This window comes from Semicossyphus pulcher, unplaced genomic scaffold (assembly GCF_022749685.1).
Source record: "Semicossyphus pulcher isolate SPU_LCO1_2020_fin unplaced genomic scaffold, fSemPul1.0.p SCAF_27, whole genome shotgun sequence".
Lineage (NCBI taxonomy): Eukaryota > Metazoa > Chordata > Actinopteri > Labriformes > Labridae > Semicossyphus > Semicossyphus pulcher.
The window spans coordinates 519,765-535,000 of NW_027211701.1; the positions used below are offsets into that span (position 1 = coordinate 519,765).

Genomic DNA, 15,236 nt, shown 5'->3' on the forward strand with positions numbered 1-15,236 from the left:
TTAGTCACAGCTCTACAGCTTCATGAAGGCTTCATATCAGGAGGAGGAACGTCTGACATGTTCCAGGTCTGTGGCTCGTTTCTGGGATGTTTTTCTCCCACAGGTGAAAGCTGCAGGTGTGACAGAGCCACAGGTGAAAGCTGCAGGTGTGACAGAGCCACAGGTGAAAGCTGCAGGTGTGACAGAGCCACAGGTGAAAGCTGCAGGTCTGAGAGCCACCTGGCTGTTATTTAAAGATCATCTGAGGCCTCTTTTCTCTGCTGCATTTTAAACATGAGACTTACAGTCTTTGTACATACAAGTCTGCAACCAACAACGTTACCTGAAGGCTTCACCGACACGTGATGCCTTCAGGTGTCACATGGCTGGAGGAGCTCTGCTGAATGTTCAGAGGTATCTGAGCGGAGCAGGAGGAGGAGTTAAACCGATACATATTAAAGAGTCTTTTAATTCTTGTGTGTGACAGCAGAGTCCAGGAACACGAGCCGCTCTGAACATGACTACACTTGATGAACACGAAGAACCTCTCGTCTTCTTTCATCACGTCGCTCAGCATCAGTGAGACATGAAGCGTGACAGGAAGCTGCTGAGAGGTTTGTGATGAACAACGAGAGCGTCAGGCAGAGGAGAGGTCAGAGATTACAGCTGAAACAAGGAAACTCAAATCTAAGTGATAAATAATAACAGGAAGCAAAGCATGCTGGGATCTGTAGTTCTGAGACTCACTGACTCATGAACAGGTTAACGTCCCTCTGACATGGAATAAGACTTCTCCCACATGCAGTGTCATGAGTTCAAATGAACAGAAAGAGTTTTAAAGCCTGGGTACAGCACAGAGTCGGTCTGTGACGTACGAGGAACATCAGCACTGTTCTTTAAGACTCCATCCTGACCGTGTGTCCGGAGCCGGGCGGGCGTCGTCAAACTGATGCAGTGAATCAGCTGAGAGGATGTAAAGCACGAGCAGTGATGTTACAGGTATCCCACAGTGTGACAGTAACCTGACATCACTCTCACTGAGCTACGACACACACGGCACGTCCTCTCACTCACACAAACCACAGGTGCACAGGCGTGCAGGTGGTCTCTGTCCGGGGGGGGGGGAGTGGACTCATGTTTCATTCAAACTGACACTGTGTTCCTTCCTGTTCACACCTCTAACACACTAGAAACTACAAACTCCATCAGCCTCTGCGTCAACCCAGCCTGATCTAATCACCTGACCCTCCTCTGACCTCCTGACCCTCCTCTGTCACATGCTGTAGCGGCCAGGTGGTCAGAGGTCAAATAGTCTGACGGTCCTGATGTTGGAGATGAATTTGATGGACAGAAACATTGGCTGCTTTAGCTCGCTAGCAAACATCTGCCTGCACTGCACACCTGTCACCCCCCACCTGGGTGAGCTAACAGAGCCCACCCACATGTCCACCTGGAGAGGATGAAAGAAGGGGCACGGGGCAGTATTTTTACATCATCCAAAGCTCCTCTCACATCAGCCTTACTTCAGCAGCAAACAGCAGACAGACAGTCAGAGCCCAGCCACCGGACAGGTTAGTATGTTAAGAGACAGAGATTTCCCCCAGGAGGAGGTGGAGACAAACACAGAGCTAAAAGAAGGAGAGCACAAACAGCTCCACATGAATCGCCCTGCTGTCTGTTACTGCGTGTAACACGGTCGCTGTGTCATCTTTCCAGGGTGATAATCTGTCGACAACAAGCAGCCAGATAAAACAAACCTATTCAAATTTTAATGACGTAATGAACGCAGAGTTAGCATGTTAGCATGCACTGTGGAGAGCACATGAAGGCTGACAGCGTGAGCTTCAAACAGCGTCTGCAGGGGCTGCGTGGTCGCTCAGCCTGCTCTCTACTGACCATCCTCAGAGCAACCAGCAGGGGGAGCAAAGAGCCGCACCACCTCCACCTGACAGGTGTCACTCCACCTGACAGGTCGCTATGACAACAGAGTGTGGAGGAGCTGATGGAGCAGCTGACAGACACGACTCAGCACCATCCACTTTAACTTTAATCATCACACACACACAGCGTGACACACTCTGCTCGTGTGTGTGTCATCAGTGTGTGTAAGGACTCTCTGATTGCGCGCACACACACACACACGCACACACAGATAACACGGCGGTGGAGTGTATGAAGGGTCAGATACAAGTGTTTTAAACACAACAACCTGAGACTAGTGTGGGGGGGGGGGGGGGGGGGGGGGGGCGAGAGAGAAAGAGAAAGAGAGAGAGGGAGAGAGAGAGAAATAGTGCAACAAAGAGAAGTAAAGCGAGAGACCTCTGACTCTGGGGGGGGGGGGTAGAAAAGGTAAAAAGACGAGGGGGGGGGGGGGGGTGTTTAGGGAGGAGGGGGCAGAGAAGAAGAACAGGTGGAGGAGGGGGCGGAGCTCTCAGGAGTAGGGCTGAGGGACCCCGTACCCTGGTCTGTACAGGGGCCTCCCTGTGGGGGACTGAGAGCTGGAGTAGGCCGGCCCGCCCGGGTAGCTGTAGCCCCCGTAGCTGTAGGAGGCCGGGTAGGGGGCGGGGCCGCTCTGGGGTTGGCTGGGGGTGTACTGGCCAAACGCCGAGCCTGGGTGGGGGGCGGGGAAGGAGGGCTGGGTGGGGTAGGGACAGGCGGCTGATGCCGGGGGCCCGAAGGCAGGCCGGGGGCCAGAGAAGCTCCCCGCAGGGGTGAAAGGTGAGCTGGAGCTCGGGTATGGAGGGAACTGTGAGGGGGGGTTGGTCGGGCCGGAGCCTGCTGCCGCTGCGGAGGGGGGGTTGGAGGAGGAGACGGGGTAGGGGCTGTAAGGGAGGCCGGAGGCGCCCCCTGCAGACGAGGAGGCGGAGTGCTGCGAGGACTGGGGGGCGGAGCTTGGCTGATGTGTGGTCGTCGATGTTGTTGTCGGCTGATTCCACGGTGAGGGGGTGGGGTCCTGGCTGATGCCAGCTGATGATGTCATGGCGGGGGGATTGCCTTCGCTCCGCTGTCGCAGGATCTCCTGCAGTTTCTCTATCTGCACGCGCCTCCTGTGAGCGAGGGAGCGCAGGGACAGGAAGCGCTCCAGGAAGGAGTCCAATGGCAGAGAACCTTCCAGAAACTCATCTGCTAGGGCCTGCAGACACACACACACACACACACACACACACACACACACACACACACAGACAGACACACACACACACACACACACACACACACAGACAGACACACAGACACACACACACACACACACACATTAACAGGCTGGTATAGGTAAAATGTGCTTCTTTGTGAATGGGGTCTGGTGCAGCATTCTGTCTCCACCTGCTGAGCTGCAGAGGCTGAGAGTACATCATGAGTACAGGTGATAATGTGGTCAGGTGTGTTTGATCTGTGTACTCTCAGTGTGACTCTGTGTGTGTGTGCGTGTGTGTGTGTGTGCGTGCATGTGTGTAATCATGCTGAACAGCTCTGACCTCTGACTCCGCCTCCGTTTTGCTGCCCTCTGTCTGTAGTCTGGAGAAAAACGCCTCCGGAGACACCTGACCCACCATCCCGTCTGAGGAGGAGAGAGAGCGGGCGAGAGAGAGAGAGACAGAGAGACAGAGAGAGAGAGAGAGAGCGAGAGAGAGAGACAGAGAGACAGAGAGAGACAGAGAGAGACAGAGAGAGAGAGAGAGAGAGAGACAGAGAGAGAGACAGAGAGACAGAGAGCGACAGAGAGAGACAGAGAGAGAGAGAGAGACAGAGAGAGAGAGAGAGACAGAGAGAGAGAGAGAGAGAGAGAGAGAGACAGAGAGAGAGAGAGAGACAGAGAGAGACAGAGAGAGAGAGAGAGAGAGACAGAGAGAGAGACAGAGAGACAGAGAGCGACAGAGAGAGACAGAGAGAGAGAGAGAGACATAGAGAGAGAGAGAGACAGAGAGAGAGACAGAGAGAGACAGAGAGAGAGAGAGAGACAGAGAGAGAGACAGAGAGACAGAGAGCGACAGAGAGAGAGAGAGCGAGAGACAGAGAGACAGAGAGACAGAGAGCGACAGAGAGAGAGAGAGAGAGAGAGACAGAGAGACAGAGAGCGACAGAGAGAGAGAGAGACAGAGAGCGACAGAGAGAGAGAGAGCGAGAGAGAGAGAGAGAGAGACAGAGAGACAGAGAGACAGAGAGCGACAGAGAGAGAGAGAGATGACCGGTTCAGTTCACCTGGCTGTGCGCCACATTTTATATTTTGTAGTGAGGTTCACCAGATATCAGATTTTTAATAGAATATTCAAATATTGATCCGCCTTCAGATGCCCATCCCTCGTAAACAGGCTGCATTCTGGGAGCAGAGCTCGACAGGAAGTGACATCAGCCCTCTTTGTTTTACCCACAGACTGTGTGAATCACGCATTCGTTTCTGATTTGCATAAATGAAGCCTCAAGTTCACCATCCCGGCCGTCGCCATCTTGTTTTCTTGGAAACAGAAGTGACCATATTTGGGCGAGAGGGTGGGGCTGGAGCGGGGGCGAGCAGACGCTCAGTTATCAAAGAATCAGATTCTATTTGTTGTCTCGCCCACACCGTGTTAGGGAGAGCCCGAGCCGAGAGAACGGCATGAACCAGGTGACGTAATACAACCTGTCTTCTCTGCGAGGGGAGCCAGCAACAGTCCTGACTCTCTGCACGGGCCGCCACAGATACATCAATGTATGACAAACAGCTAACAGGCCAGCCATGGTGTTGTTCCGCTTTAGCAGTACGGAGTCACATGAAGCTTTAATGAAAACCTTTGAATAAGTGAAGGTCAGAGTTTGTGTCGTACAGGGAGCCAGCAGGATGTCTGTGTGAGGAGAACTCCTGCCCGTCCTTCAGGCGAGCAGCTGACTGTGTTTTTAACTCAATCTTTCCCTGCTGCCAAACTGCTTTGATTGTTTAACGCGAATGTTCCTGACTCTGATCGACCAGCGTGAAGACGATGCATGTTCCATCTGACAGACTGCAGGAAAACCGTCCTATCTGATGCAACAGATTTCTGCTCCAGCTACTCGACAGGCAGACACACAGGTCAGAGGTCACCGGTTTAAAGTCTAACAGGTCTACCTCCCCCTCCTCCCCCTACCTCTGAGGGAGCACTGCTGTCTGTAGTTTTCTCTGATGGCCTCCAGCTGAGAGTATCTCTCCACCAGCAGCTCCTTCTGTGACTCCAGACGTGGCTTCATGTCCAGGTTTTGTTCGGCCAGGCTGCGGTTCGATGCCAGAGCCATCTCTCTCTCCAGCTGGATGTTCTGGATCTGAACACACACACACACACACACACACACACACACACACACACACACACACACACACACACACACACACACGTCAGACCTCAGCACTTACATCACAGACGTGTGTACAGCTGCACATGTAGGGGGGGTTAATGTGTCCTTGCAGTGGGGTTTGATCCTGTGGGGTCAGACGTGCCATGTGCAGATATCATCATAGTAACTGTGTGTGTGTGTGTGTGTGTGTGTGTGTGTGTGTGTGAGACCTCATGTTCTACTGATAAAGCAAAGAGCATCTCTAACTCATGAGTCCAACAGCTGCGTGTTTTATGTATTATACTAGTGTTGGTGAATAGTCATGTCTTTGAAATGAGCGAGGCTCTGCTGGACGTGTTTGTCTTGTGTTGTGGGATTTCGTATGAATGTGAAACCACCAGTCGGAGTATCAGAGCCTCTGCCGTCTGATACAGGACGTCGTGACTGTGTGCAGAGAGAGAGCTGCACCAACCTTTACATCTCTGTTACAACACGTTAAAGTCAGTCGCCTGCTGTGCTGGAAGTTTGACACAAAAGCTGCAGGATTTAAATAATATTCATTATGGTGACAGGTTATATTACGTACAGTTATTAAACACCTGACATCGTTTGATTTGGAGGTGAATTTCTACCATCTAATCCATCATCAGCGTCCTCACAGGAGTCTCATGTGGGTTTGTTCTTCGCGCTGTGAGATCTCGTGGCCAAATCTCGCGCAGGTTGAACCCCGGTTTAATCATACTCATGAGCCAGATGTTCAGAGTGGGAAAAGGTTCATGAGCCGTCACTAATATTGTGTTGCTGCTGTGTGTTGGTCCTGTTAATTAAAAAGTACATGATGTAACTTCTCTGGGCTCAATTCTTAATGTAAACATTAAACATTCTGCACCATAATAATGCACCAGGTTAGAGGTGCATTAATACTGTAACTGACATACCTGCCTGACCAAATCGATTGTGAATCGGATCGGGACCTTGTGAATCGAATTGAAAAATCCTAGCTGTGACATATATTCTTCATGGTCCTGTTCCGAACACTTAAAGTGACCAACATGTTAGAGTCATGTCACACGAGCCTGGTGTTCTCCATCAGCAGCAGTGTGAACAGCGTCCTGCCGACCACGGGAGAGTCTGAAGTGTTTACTCTTAATATATAAACCTCCTGACACGCTCACACATGGGACCAATCAGTGAGTGAGGCGGGGTTTATGACTGTATGTCTGTCACTCACTGACTTCTGATACTGTCAGCGGTTAATGAGTGACTGTGCACTGTGCTGCGTCTGCACAGTTTATCATTACTGTGGTGCTGCTGTATGTGCTGTGGGGAGTTTCTCTCCAGCAGATCAGACGGACATGAACCAGTGACAGCTTCAATCATCTCAGAGCTTCCTGTGAAAAAAGATATTCTATTCGATTATCTACAACATCAACTATTATATTACGATCCTCCCTCCTCTCGCTCTCTCTATCAAGGTTAACAAGGTTATTTTTCAGAGACTGTAACAACTACGTTTCTATAAACAAGCTAGCTTAACCAGCCCTTCCACAGCTGCCGGAGAAGCTCGATGCTGTCATGTGTAGTTATGTTACTTATTAAGCCGTTCGGTGTGCGTAGAAGCTCAGGCTGCAGTGTTTCAGCCACTGGCAGAGAGGTAAAACGTCTGCTGCTGAGGATTGTAATAATGTAATAAGAGAAACAGGTGAAGCTGAACAGCCTCAGGTCTGGAAGGATAACATGCACTCCTGTTAATATAGGACTGCTTACTTAATTAAGACTGTCGAGATGCACACAGACATTCCCTCTTATAGGCCCACTCCTCGTCTTCTTTCCGTCTTCATGGAAAACGTCTGAGAAAGCTCATTTATGTTGTGTTGTCTTGTTTTATCAGCTGCTCTCTAAGTCGAGGATATCTTTGTTTATTTTCACTTTCAGGGTTTTGGACTGTTTGTTACAAAAATCAAGCAGTTTGAGAGTTTTGATTTTTCCCTTCAAAATAAAATGTGGTCATTGTCCGATAGTGTGGAGAAACAGATTATTGTTGGACAAACACTGACGCTGACGTTTTGCTGTCTTTGACGTTACATTCACCACCACACAGGTGGTCCTTATTATGGTCACATGATCATTCACCTGACAGCAGTTCTTCTCTGTACTCTGAAACAGTATTTGCTTGTGGCAGCCATTACAAATAGTAGTGTAGTGTGTGTGTGTGTGTGTGTGTGTGTGTGTGTGTGTGTGTGTGTGTGTGTACGCTTCTGTTTTGATGAAACAACAACATGAGGATTGTTTTGGTTACAATTATCTCACTTTAGGTTTTGCACCAAACGCTGGTCATGTCACGATTTATGAACAGCAGGAGTTATGAGTGGCTGCTCAGGTGTTTCTTATTTACAGGTTAGTGTTGAGTTTCCAGGCTTCTTTTTGTTTAGCCGATTTCTCTTTGCACATGTTGAAAGTCAGTATGAAATATGACGGGTTCAGAGGATGTATTGTTCTGTTTGTTTTATGACGTAACACCATCCACAGCCATTCCCTTATTGTTCTTGGCCTCACCTGACTGCTCCTTTATTTGTACCTGTAGAGCTGAAGGCTTCTAAATGGACTCTTAACACAATAAACAGCAGTGACTACATCGGCTGTATGTCTCCTCCCTTGTCCTCAGACACTTGTTTGGATGTGAGAGCCAAAAAAGGGATTAACCAGGCAAAGTCAAAGTGAGTTTAAGCGCTGCTGACTTCTGAGCCTCTCAGAAAGTCGGACAATGCTTCCTTTCAAACATGGCAGCCAAATGGAAAGTGAAGGATCATTTTTACCTCGTCAGACTCCAGAGCCATAGACTCCACCCTCTCTGGCGTGTCCAGGAGCTCCTGCAGCTCTGATTGGCTCAGGTCCTGAAGCTTCTCCATTTGATTTGCCAGGATGGCTGTCCGTCATGAAGGAACCAGGAAATAAGAGGAAAAAACAATGTTTGGAAACAGAAAGTGGGCAGTGAAAGGCCTAACTTCTGTGTTTTAATGTTTCTAACAGTGATTAGATAACATTAGTCAGTGACTCATCAAGAAACAGGTCCAACCTAAACACAACACGTCACCTGCTGCCTCTCTGTTCATAAACACACCACAATGTAACACAGTGGGAGATAATAACTCATTTTTAACCAATACAAGGGACTGCAACACGTTTAAATTAGAATATTTAGCACACAGCTGGCTAACAGCTAGCTAGCATAATAGAAGTAATGACTTCCTGTTAGTTACTATAGTGATACTGTGGATGTGAGTGACTGTAGGCCACAAACACAACCAGCAGTTAACCCACACACTGGTGACAGAGACGCAAAAAAATAGTGAAATCAGCTGGTACTCACACGATGCTAGCAAACCAGACTCAGCCTGACTGCTGGTGACATCCAACACCTCAGCTTTATCTCACTGACAGCTGACGTGACACGTCCTCAGGATCTCACACCCGCACAGTCTGGATCCAGATCAACCAGAACCCCGCACAGTCTTTTTTCCACGCGCTTTGGCCGGTGAGTTAGCTAGCTACTCGGCCGACGTCCAACCTCACCTGACGGTTCCGCGTTGAGCAATCTGGCGACAACAACAGTCGGTATGATCGCAATGTCAGGCACTCAGCCACCGTCAACTTCGAGGGAAGCCCAGCGATTTGGCGGCCAAAACCGGAGCCCTGAGCGACTCCGTTCGGTTCCGGCGATAAAAAAATAACCTGTCTGTGTTCTAGTAACGCTTACTTCAATAATCAGACGACTGCAGTCCGTGGAATGGGTCAAAAATCGACTAAATGTGCGCCTAAAATAGCAAAGTTTCACTCTACACTGACAGAAACCGCCGCCATTTTAGGAAGAATCCACGTCCCGTGGTTTGAGGGGGTGCTCAGACTAAACTAAAATGTTGTGACACAACACTGGTGAACTGTAACGCACTCCTGATTTATAGTTACAACAGTCTGTGAATATTTGCTGTTTGCCTACTTATTCACCTCTGTCATTGTTTAAGCTGGGCCCGTTTTCCCGCTGGTGTACCCTACACAGTGGGGTAATGGTGCGGTCCTGGTCTCAGCTGATATAAGGGAAACCCCTATGTGACGGTAATGTTCCATGTACGGCTGCCAGTATGCTGCTAAACTTCTGTGTTTAATTCAAATGCCAGCAACTAAATATGCTCTTTCTGTGCTCACAGCAGCTCTCTGTGGAGAGCAGGACCGCTGAGTCACAGCCGGAGAGAATAAAGGACCTCTGTGTAGTTACTGAGCAGGCTGACATATAGAACCAGGCTTAGCTTAGCTAGGTTGTTCATGAGAGCTAAGATGGTTCTAATGAGACATCTAGTAAAAATCCACCTGATCTGAATGATTCTAATTTCTGTCAATAAGATAAGCAGGTTTAGTATATGAGAAAATTAACCATGTAGTGTAGTATAGTAGTAAAAAACCGATTTCTCCATCTGTTAACTTTTACATATAGTATAGTAGCTTCTTAATGTGTGAAGTCGTTTGTAGCCTGCAAAGTTAAACATTTAAACTCTAAACTATTAACTTTAAGTCAAACTAAGATAAAAACGCCTCATTTGCAGCCAGGCATCAAACACAAACATCACTCCTGTACAAACAAAACAGCAACAATTTAAGATCAAATAAGAATAAAACAAGCTACAATTATTAAAGATGGATGGAGATGGATCTCCTGGCCTGATGAAAAAGCATAGTAAAGCATAGTGTTTGTTTATGTAAGGAGATTCATCCTCTCAGCAGGCTGAATCTCCTTACACAAACAAACACTATGCTTTATTCTTCTTATTTAAAGATGAATATGGTGAACATTACCTGTCAGTGAATCAGAGCTTTATTTAAAAGATGGTCTGACAGCAGCAAACCACAGCACTGACACTCACACTGACACTCACACTGACACACTCACCCTGACACTCACACTGACACAGACACACTGACACACTCACACTGACACACTCGCACTGACACAGACACACTCACACTGACACACTCACACTGACACACTCACCCTGACACTCACACTGACACAGACACACTGACACACTCACACTGACACACTCACACTGACACAGACACACTCACACTGACACACTCACACTGACACTCACACTGACACACTCAGACTCACTCACACTGACACACACTGACACACTCACACTGACACACTCACACTGAAACTTAAACACTCACGCTGACACACTCACACTGACACACTCGCACACTCACACTGACACTCACACTTACACACTCACACTGACACACTTGCACACTCACACTGTCACACTCGCACACTCACACTGACACACTCACGCTGACACACTCGCACACTCACACTGACACACTCACACTGACACACTTACGCTGACACACTCACACTCGCACACTCACGCTGACACACTCACGCTGACACACTCGCACACTCACACTCGCACACTCACACTGACACACTCACACTGACACACTTACGCTGACACACTCACACTGACACACTCGCACACTTACACACTCACCATGACACACTCACACTGACACACTTGCACACTGACACTCACACTTACACACTCACGCTGACACACTCACACTGACACACTCGCACACTCACACTGACACTCACACTGACACACTCGCACACTCACACTGACACACACACTGACACACTCGCACACTCACACTGACACACTCACACTCGCACACTCACGCTGACACACTCACGCTGACACACTCACACTGACACACTCGCACACTCACACTGACACACTCGCACACTCACACTGACACTCACACTGACACACTCGCACACTTGCACACTGACACTCACACTTACACACTCACGCTGACACACTCACACTGACACACTCGCACACTCACACTGACACTCACACTGACACACTCGCACACTCACACTGACACACACACTGACACACTCGCACACTCACACTGACACACTCACACTCGCACTGACACACTCACACTGACACACTCACGCTGACACACTCACGCTGACACACTCACACTGACACACTCGCACACTCACACTGACACACTCACACTGACACACTCGCACACTCACACTGACGCTCACACTGACACACTCGCACACTCACACTGACACTCACACTAACACACTCACACTGACACACTCACACTGGCACTCACACTTACACACTCACGCTGACACACTCACGCTGACACACTCACGCTGACACACTCACACTGACACACTCACGTTGACACACTCACACTGACACTCACACTGACACACTCACACTGACACACTCGCACACTCACGCTGACACACTCACACTGACACTCACACTGACACACTCACACTGACACAGACACACTCACACTGACACACACTGACACACTCACACTGACACTCACACTTACACACTCACACTGACACACTCACGCTGACACACTCACACTGACACACTCGCACACTCACACTGACACTCACACTTACACACTCACACTTGCACACTCACACTGACACACTTGCACACTCACACTGACACACTCACGCTGACACATTCACACTGACACACTTGCACACTCACACTGTCACACTCGCACACTGACACACTCACGCTGACACATTCACACTGACACACTTGCACACTCACACTGTCACACTGAAACTTAAACACTCACGCTGACACACTCACACTTACACACTCACGCTGACACACTCACACTGACACACTCGCACACTCACACTGACACTCACACTTACACACTCACACTCACACTGACACACTTGCACACTCACACTGACACACTCACGCTGACACATTCACACTGACACACTTGCACACTCACACTGTCACACTCGCACACTGACACACTCACGCTGACACATTCACACTGACACACTTGCACACTCACACTGACACACTTGCACACTCACACTGTCACACTCGCACACTCACACTGACACACTCACGCTGACACACTCACACTGACACACTCGCACACTCACACTGACACACTTACGCTGACACACTCACACTGACACTATCGCACACTTACACACTCACCATGACACACTCACACTGACACACTTGCACACTGACACTCACACTTACACACTCACGCTGACACACTCACGCTGACACACTCGCACACTCACGTTGACACACTCACACTGACACACTCGCACACTCACACTGACACACTCGCACACTCACACTGACACTCACACTTACACACTCACGCTGACACACTCGCACACTCACGCTGACACACTCACGCTGACACACTCACACTGACACACTCACACTGACACACTCACACTGACACACTCGCACACTCACACTCGCACACTCACACTGACACTCACGCTGACACACTCACGCTGACACACTCACACTCGCACACTCACACTGACACACTCGCACACTCACACTTACACACTCACACTGACACACTCACACTGACACACTCGCACACTCACGCTGACACACTCACACTGACACACTCACACTGACACACTTACACTCGCACACTCACACTGACACACTCGCACACTCACACTGACACACTCACACTGACACACTCACGCTGACACACTCACACTGACACACTCACGCTGACACACTCACACTGACACACTCACACTGACACACTCGCACACTCACACTGACACTCACACTGACACACTCGCACACTCACACTGACACTCACGCTGACACACTCACGCTGACACACTCACACTGACACACTCACGCTGAAACACTCACACTGACACACTCACGTTGACACACTCACACTGACACACTCACGCTGACACACTCACACTTACACACTCACGCTGACACACTCGCACACTCACGCTGACACACTCACACTGACACTCACACTCGCACACTCACACTGACACTGACACACTCACACTCGCACACTCACACTGACACACTCGCACACTCACGCTGACACACTCACACTGACACACTCGCACACTCACACTGACACACACACGCTGACACACTCACACTGACACACTCGCACACTCACGCTGACACACTCACACTGACACTCGCACACTCACACTGACACTGACACACTCACACTGACACTCACACTCGCACACTCACACTGACACTCACACTCGCACACTCACACTGACACTGACACACACACTCGCACACTCACACTCACACTGACACTGACACACTCACACTGACACACTCACACTCACACTGACACACTCGCACACTCACACTTACACACTCACACTGACACTCACACTGACACACTCACACTGACACTCACGCTGACACACTCACACTGACACTCACGCTGACACACTCACACTGACACTCACGCTGACACACTCGCACACTCACGCTGACACACTCACACTGGCACTCACACTCGCACACTCACACTGACACACTCGCACACTCACACTGACACACTCACACTGACACACTCGCACACTCACACTGACACTCACACTGACACACTCACACTGACACACTCACACTGACACACTCACACTGACACTCACACTGACACACTCGCACACTCACGCTGACACACTCACACTGGCGCTCACACTGACACACTTACGCTGACACACTCACACTGACACACTCACACACTTACACACTCACCATGACACACTCACACTGACACACTTGCACACTGACACTCACACTTACACACTTACACACTTACACACTCACCAGACACACTCACACTGACACACTGACACACTCACACTTACACACTCACACTTACACGCTCACAATCACACTGTCACACTAACACAGGAGCTCTGCACTGATAGAGGACATCACTTCAGCTTTAATCACATCATTGACATGTATGATCAGACTTGTGTCACAGGCACTAACCAGGCAAACAAATCAACTCAGTTTGGTGGTTTAATCCATGAATACATTTATTGAATCAATCATTTTCTTTTTATATCTCATTACAATATTTCATCACTTATTCGTGTGCTAATTAAAGGACCAGTGTGTATGGTTGAGGAGCAGCTCCTCTGACACGCAGTCAGACATGATGCGTCCTGTTTTTCTAAAGTAGCCCAGAAGGACAAAACTAAGAGTTGCTCTCAAGAGGAATTTTAAAGTTTAAAGGCCCTGCCGGTTTTCTGCAGGCCTAAAGGAAGCAGATATTAATTATTGTCTTTTTGTCCTTGCATTTTTTTATCTATCACTTGTGTTAGCCTGTCTTTGACTTTGAGCTGTTGTAACAAGTCGATCAATAAAGTCTATCTTATCTTATCAGTTGGCGGCAATCTGTAAGATCACCACTAGAGGTCCCTAAAGCATACACACTGCTGCTTTAATTTTAATAATATGTTTTTTTTTTCTCTCTGTGATGTGAGGACCACAGACTGCATAAAAAGATGGCCGACATGACAGCTCAAACCTCTCTATGGCCCCCTGCTGACTGGCTGCAGAGTAGGTCATAAAGCCCGCCTCCTCTGATTAAGGCTTTGTACAACGAGAGGAGGTGGAGACGCGGCGGCCATCTTTATAAGCAGTCACTGATCTGTAGGATAAAAACTCACTCAATATCACCCAATGCTCCAAAGAGATCTGCCAGTGCAACACTTTAAACAATTGGTTTGCAACTACCTGTGGAACAAGCTTCAATGGTACAGATAAGCAGTAGTTTACAGTGTGAGTGTGTGTGTGTGTGTGTGTGTGTGTTAGTCTGTTTTGAGCGCTCTGAGGGCGGACACAGACAGGAGGCAGTGCAGGAACACAGCTCCGGCGTCGTAGAGCAGCAGCAGCAGGGTCACACTCCAGCTGTGAGCCTGCAGGACACAAAGAGACGCAGGTTAAATGTTTAAATGTACTGTTTCAGGATGTGCACGACGTCTTCGGCACTGAGTCACTCTCATGATCTGTTTTGTCTGTAGACGTGATGAAAGCAGCTCACTGACCACCAGCACCTCCCCG

At 49.1% G+C, this 15,236-nt stretch overlaps 2 protein-coding genes across 2 annotated transcripts in view; both read right to left on the reverse strand.

Moving 5' to 3' along the window:
- Positions 1-2,304: 2,304 nt before the first annotated feature.
- Positions 2,305-9,106, reverse strand: vps37c (VPS37C subunit of ESCRT-I). Its single transcript, XM_069676829.1, has 5 exons — positions 8,633-9,106; positions 8,079-8,188; positions 5,079-5,250; positions 3,456-3,538; positions 2,305-3,112 (listed from the first exon to the last, which is right to left on the reverse strand). The coding sequence occupies exons 2-5, from the start codon at positions 8,169-8,171 to the stop codon at positions 2,411-2,413; spliced, it is 1,050 nt and encodes a 349-aa protein (XP_069532930.1). The 5' UTR covers positions 8,172-8,188; positions 8,633-9,106; the 3' UTR covers positions 2,305-2,410.
- Positions 9,107-14,154: 5,048 nt separating this feature from the next.
- The window catches only part of LOC138604830 (uncharacterized), a 7,085-nt gene continuing 6,003 nt past the window's right edge, over positions 14,155-15,236 (reverse strand). The window contains exons 5-6 of the mRNA XM_069676836.1: positions 15,221-15,236; positions 14,155-15,091 (exon numbers count right to left, since the gene is read on the reverse strand). The exon at positions 15,221-15,236 is cut by the window's right edge and continues 152 nt beyond it. Of these exons, the coding sequence (XP_069532937.1) occupies positions 14,984-15,091; positions 15,221-15,236 (124 nt within the window). The 3' untranslated portion in view covers positions 14,155-14,983. The remainder of the gene's footprint in view (positions 15,092-15,220) is intronic.

Bases quoted from the DNA above. Each gene is read 5' to 3' on its own strand.
- vps37c (XM_069676829.1), bottom strand. From the start codon at position 8,171: ATGGAGAAGCTTCAGGACCTGAGCCAATCAGAGCTGCAGGAGCTCCTG. The intron at 5,251-8,078 runs GTAAAAATGATC...GTGTGTGTTCAG, and splicing joins TGGCTCTGGAGTCTGACGAG to ATCCAGAACATCCAGCTGGA. The intron at 3,113-3,455 runs GTCAGAGCTGTT...GTGTGTCTGCAG, and splicing joins AAACGGAGGCGGAGTCAGAG to GCCCTAGCAGATGAGTTTCT.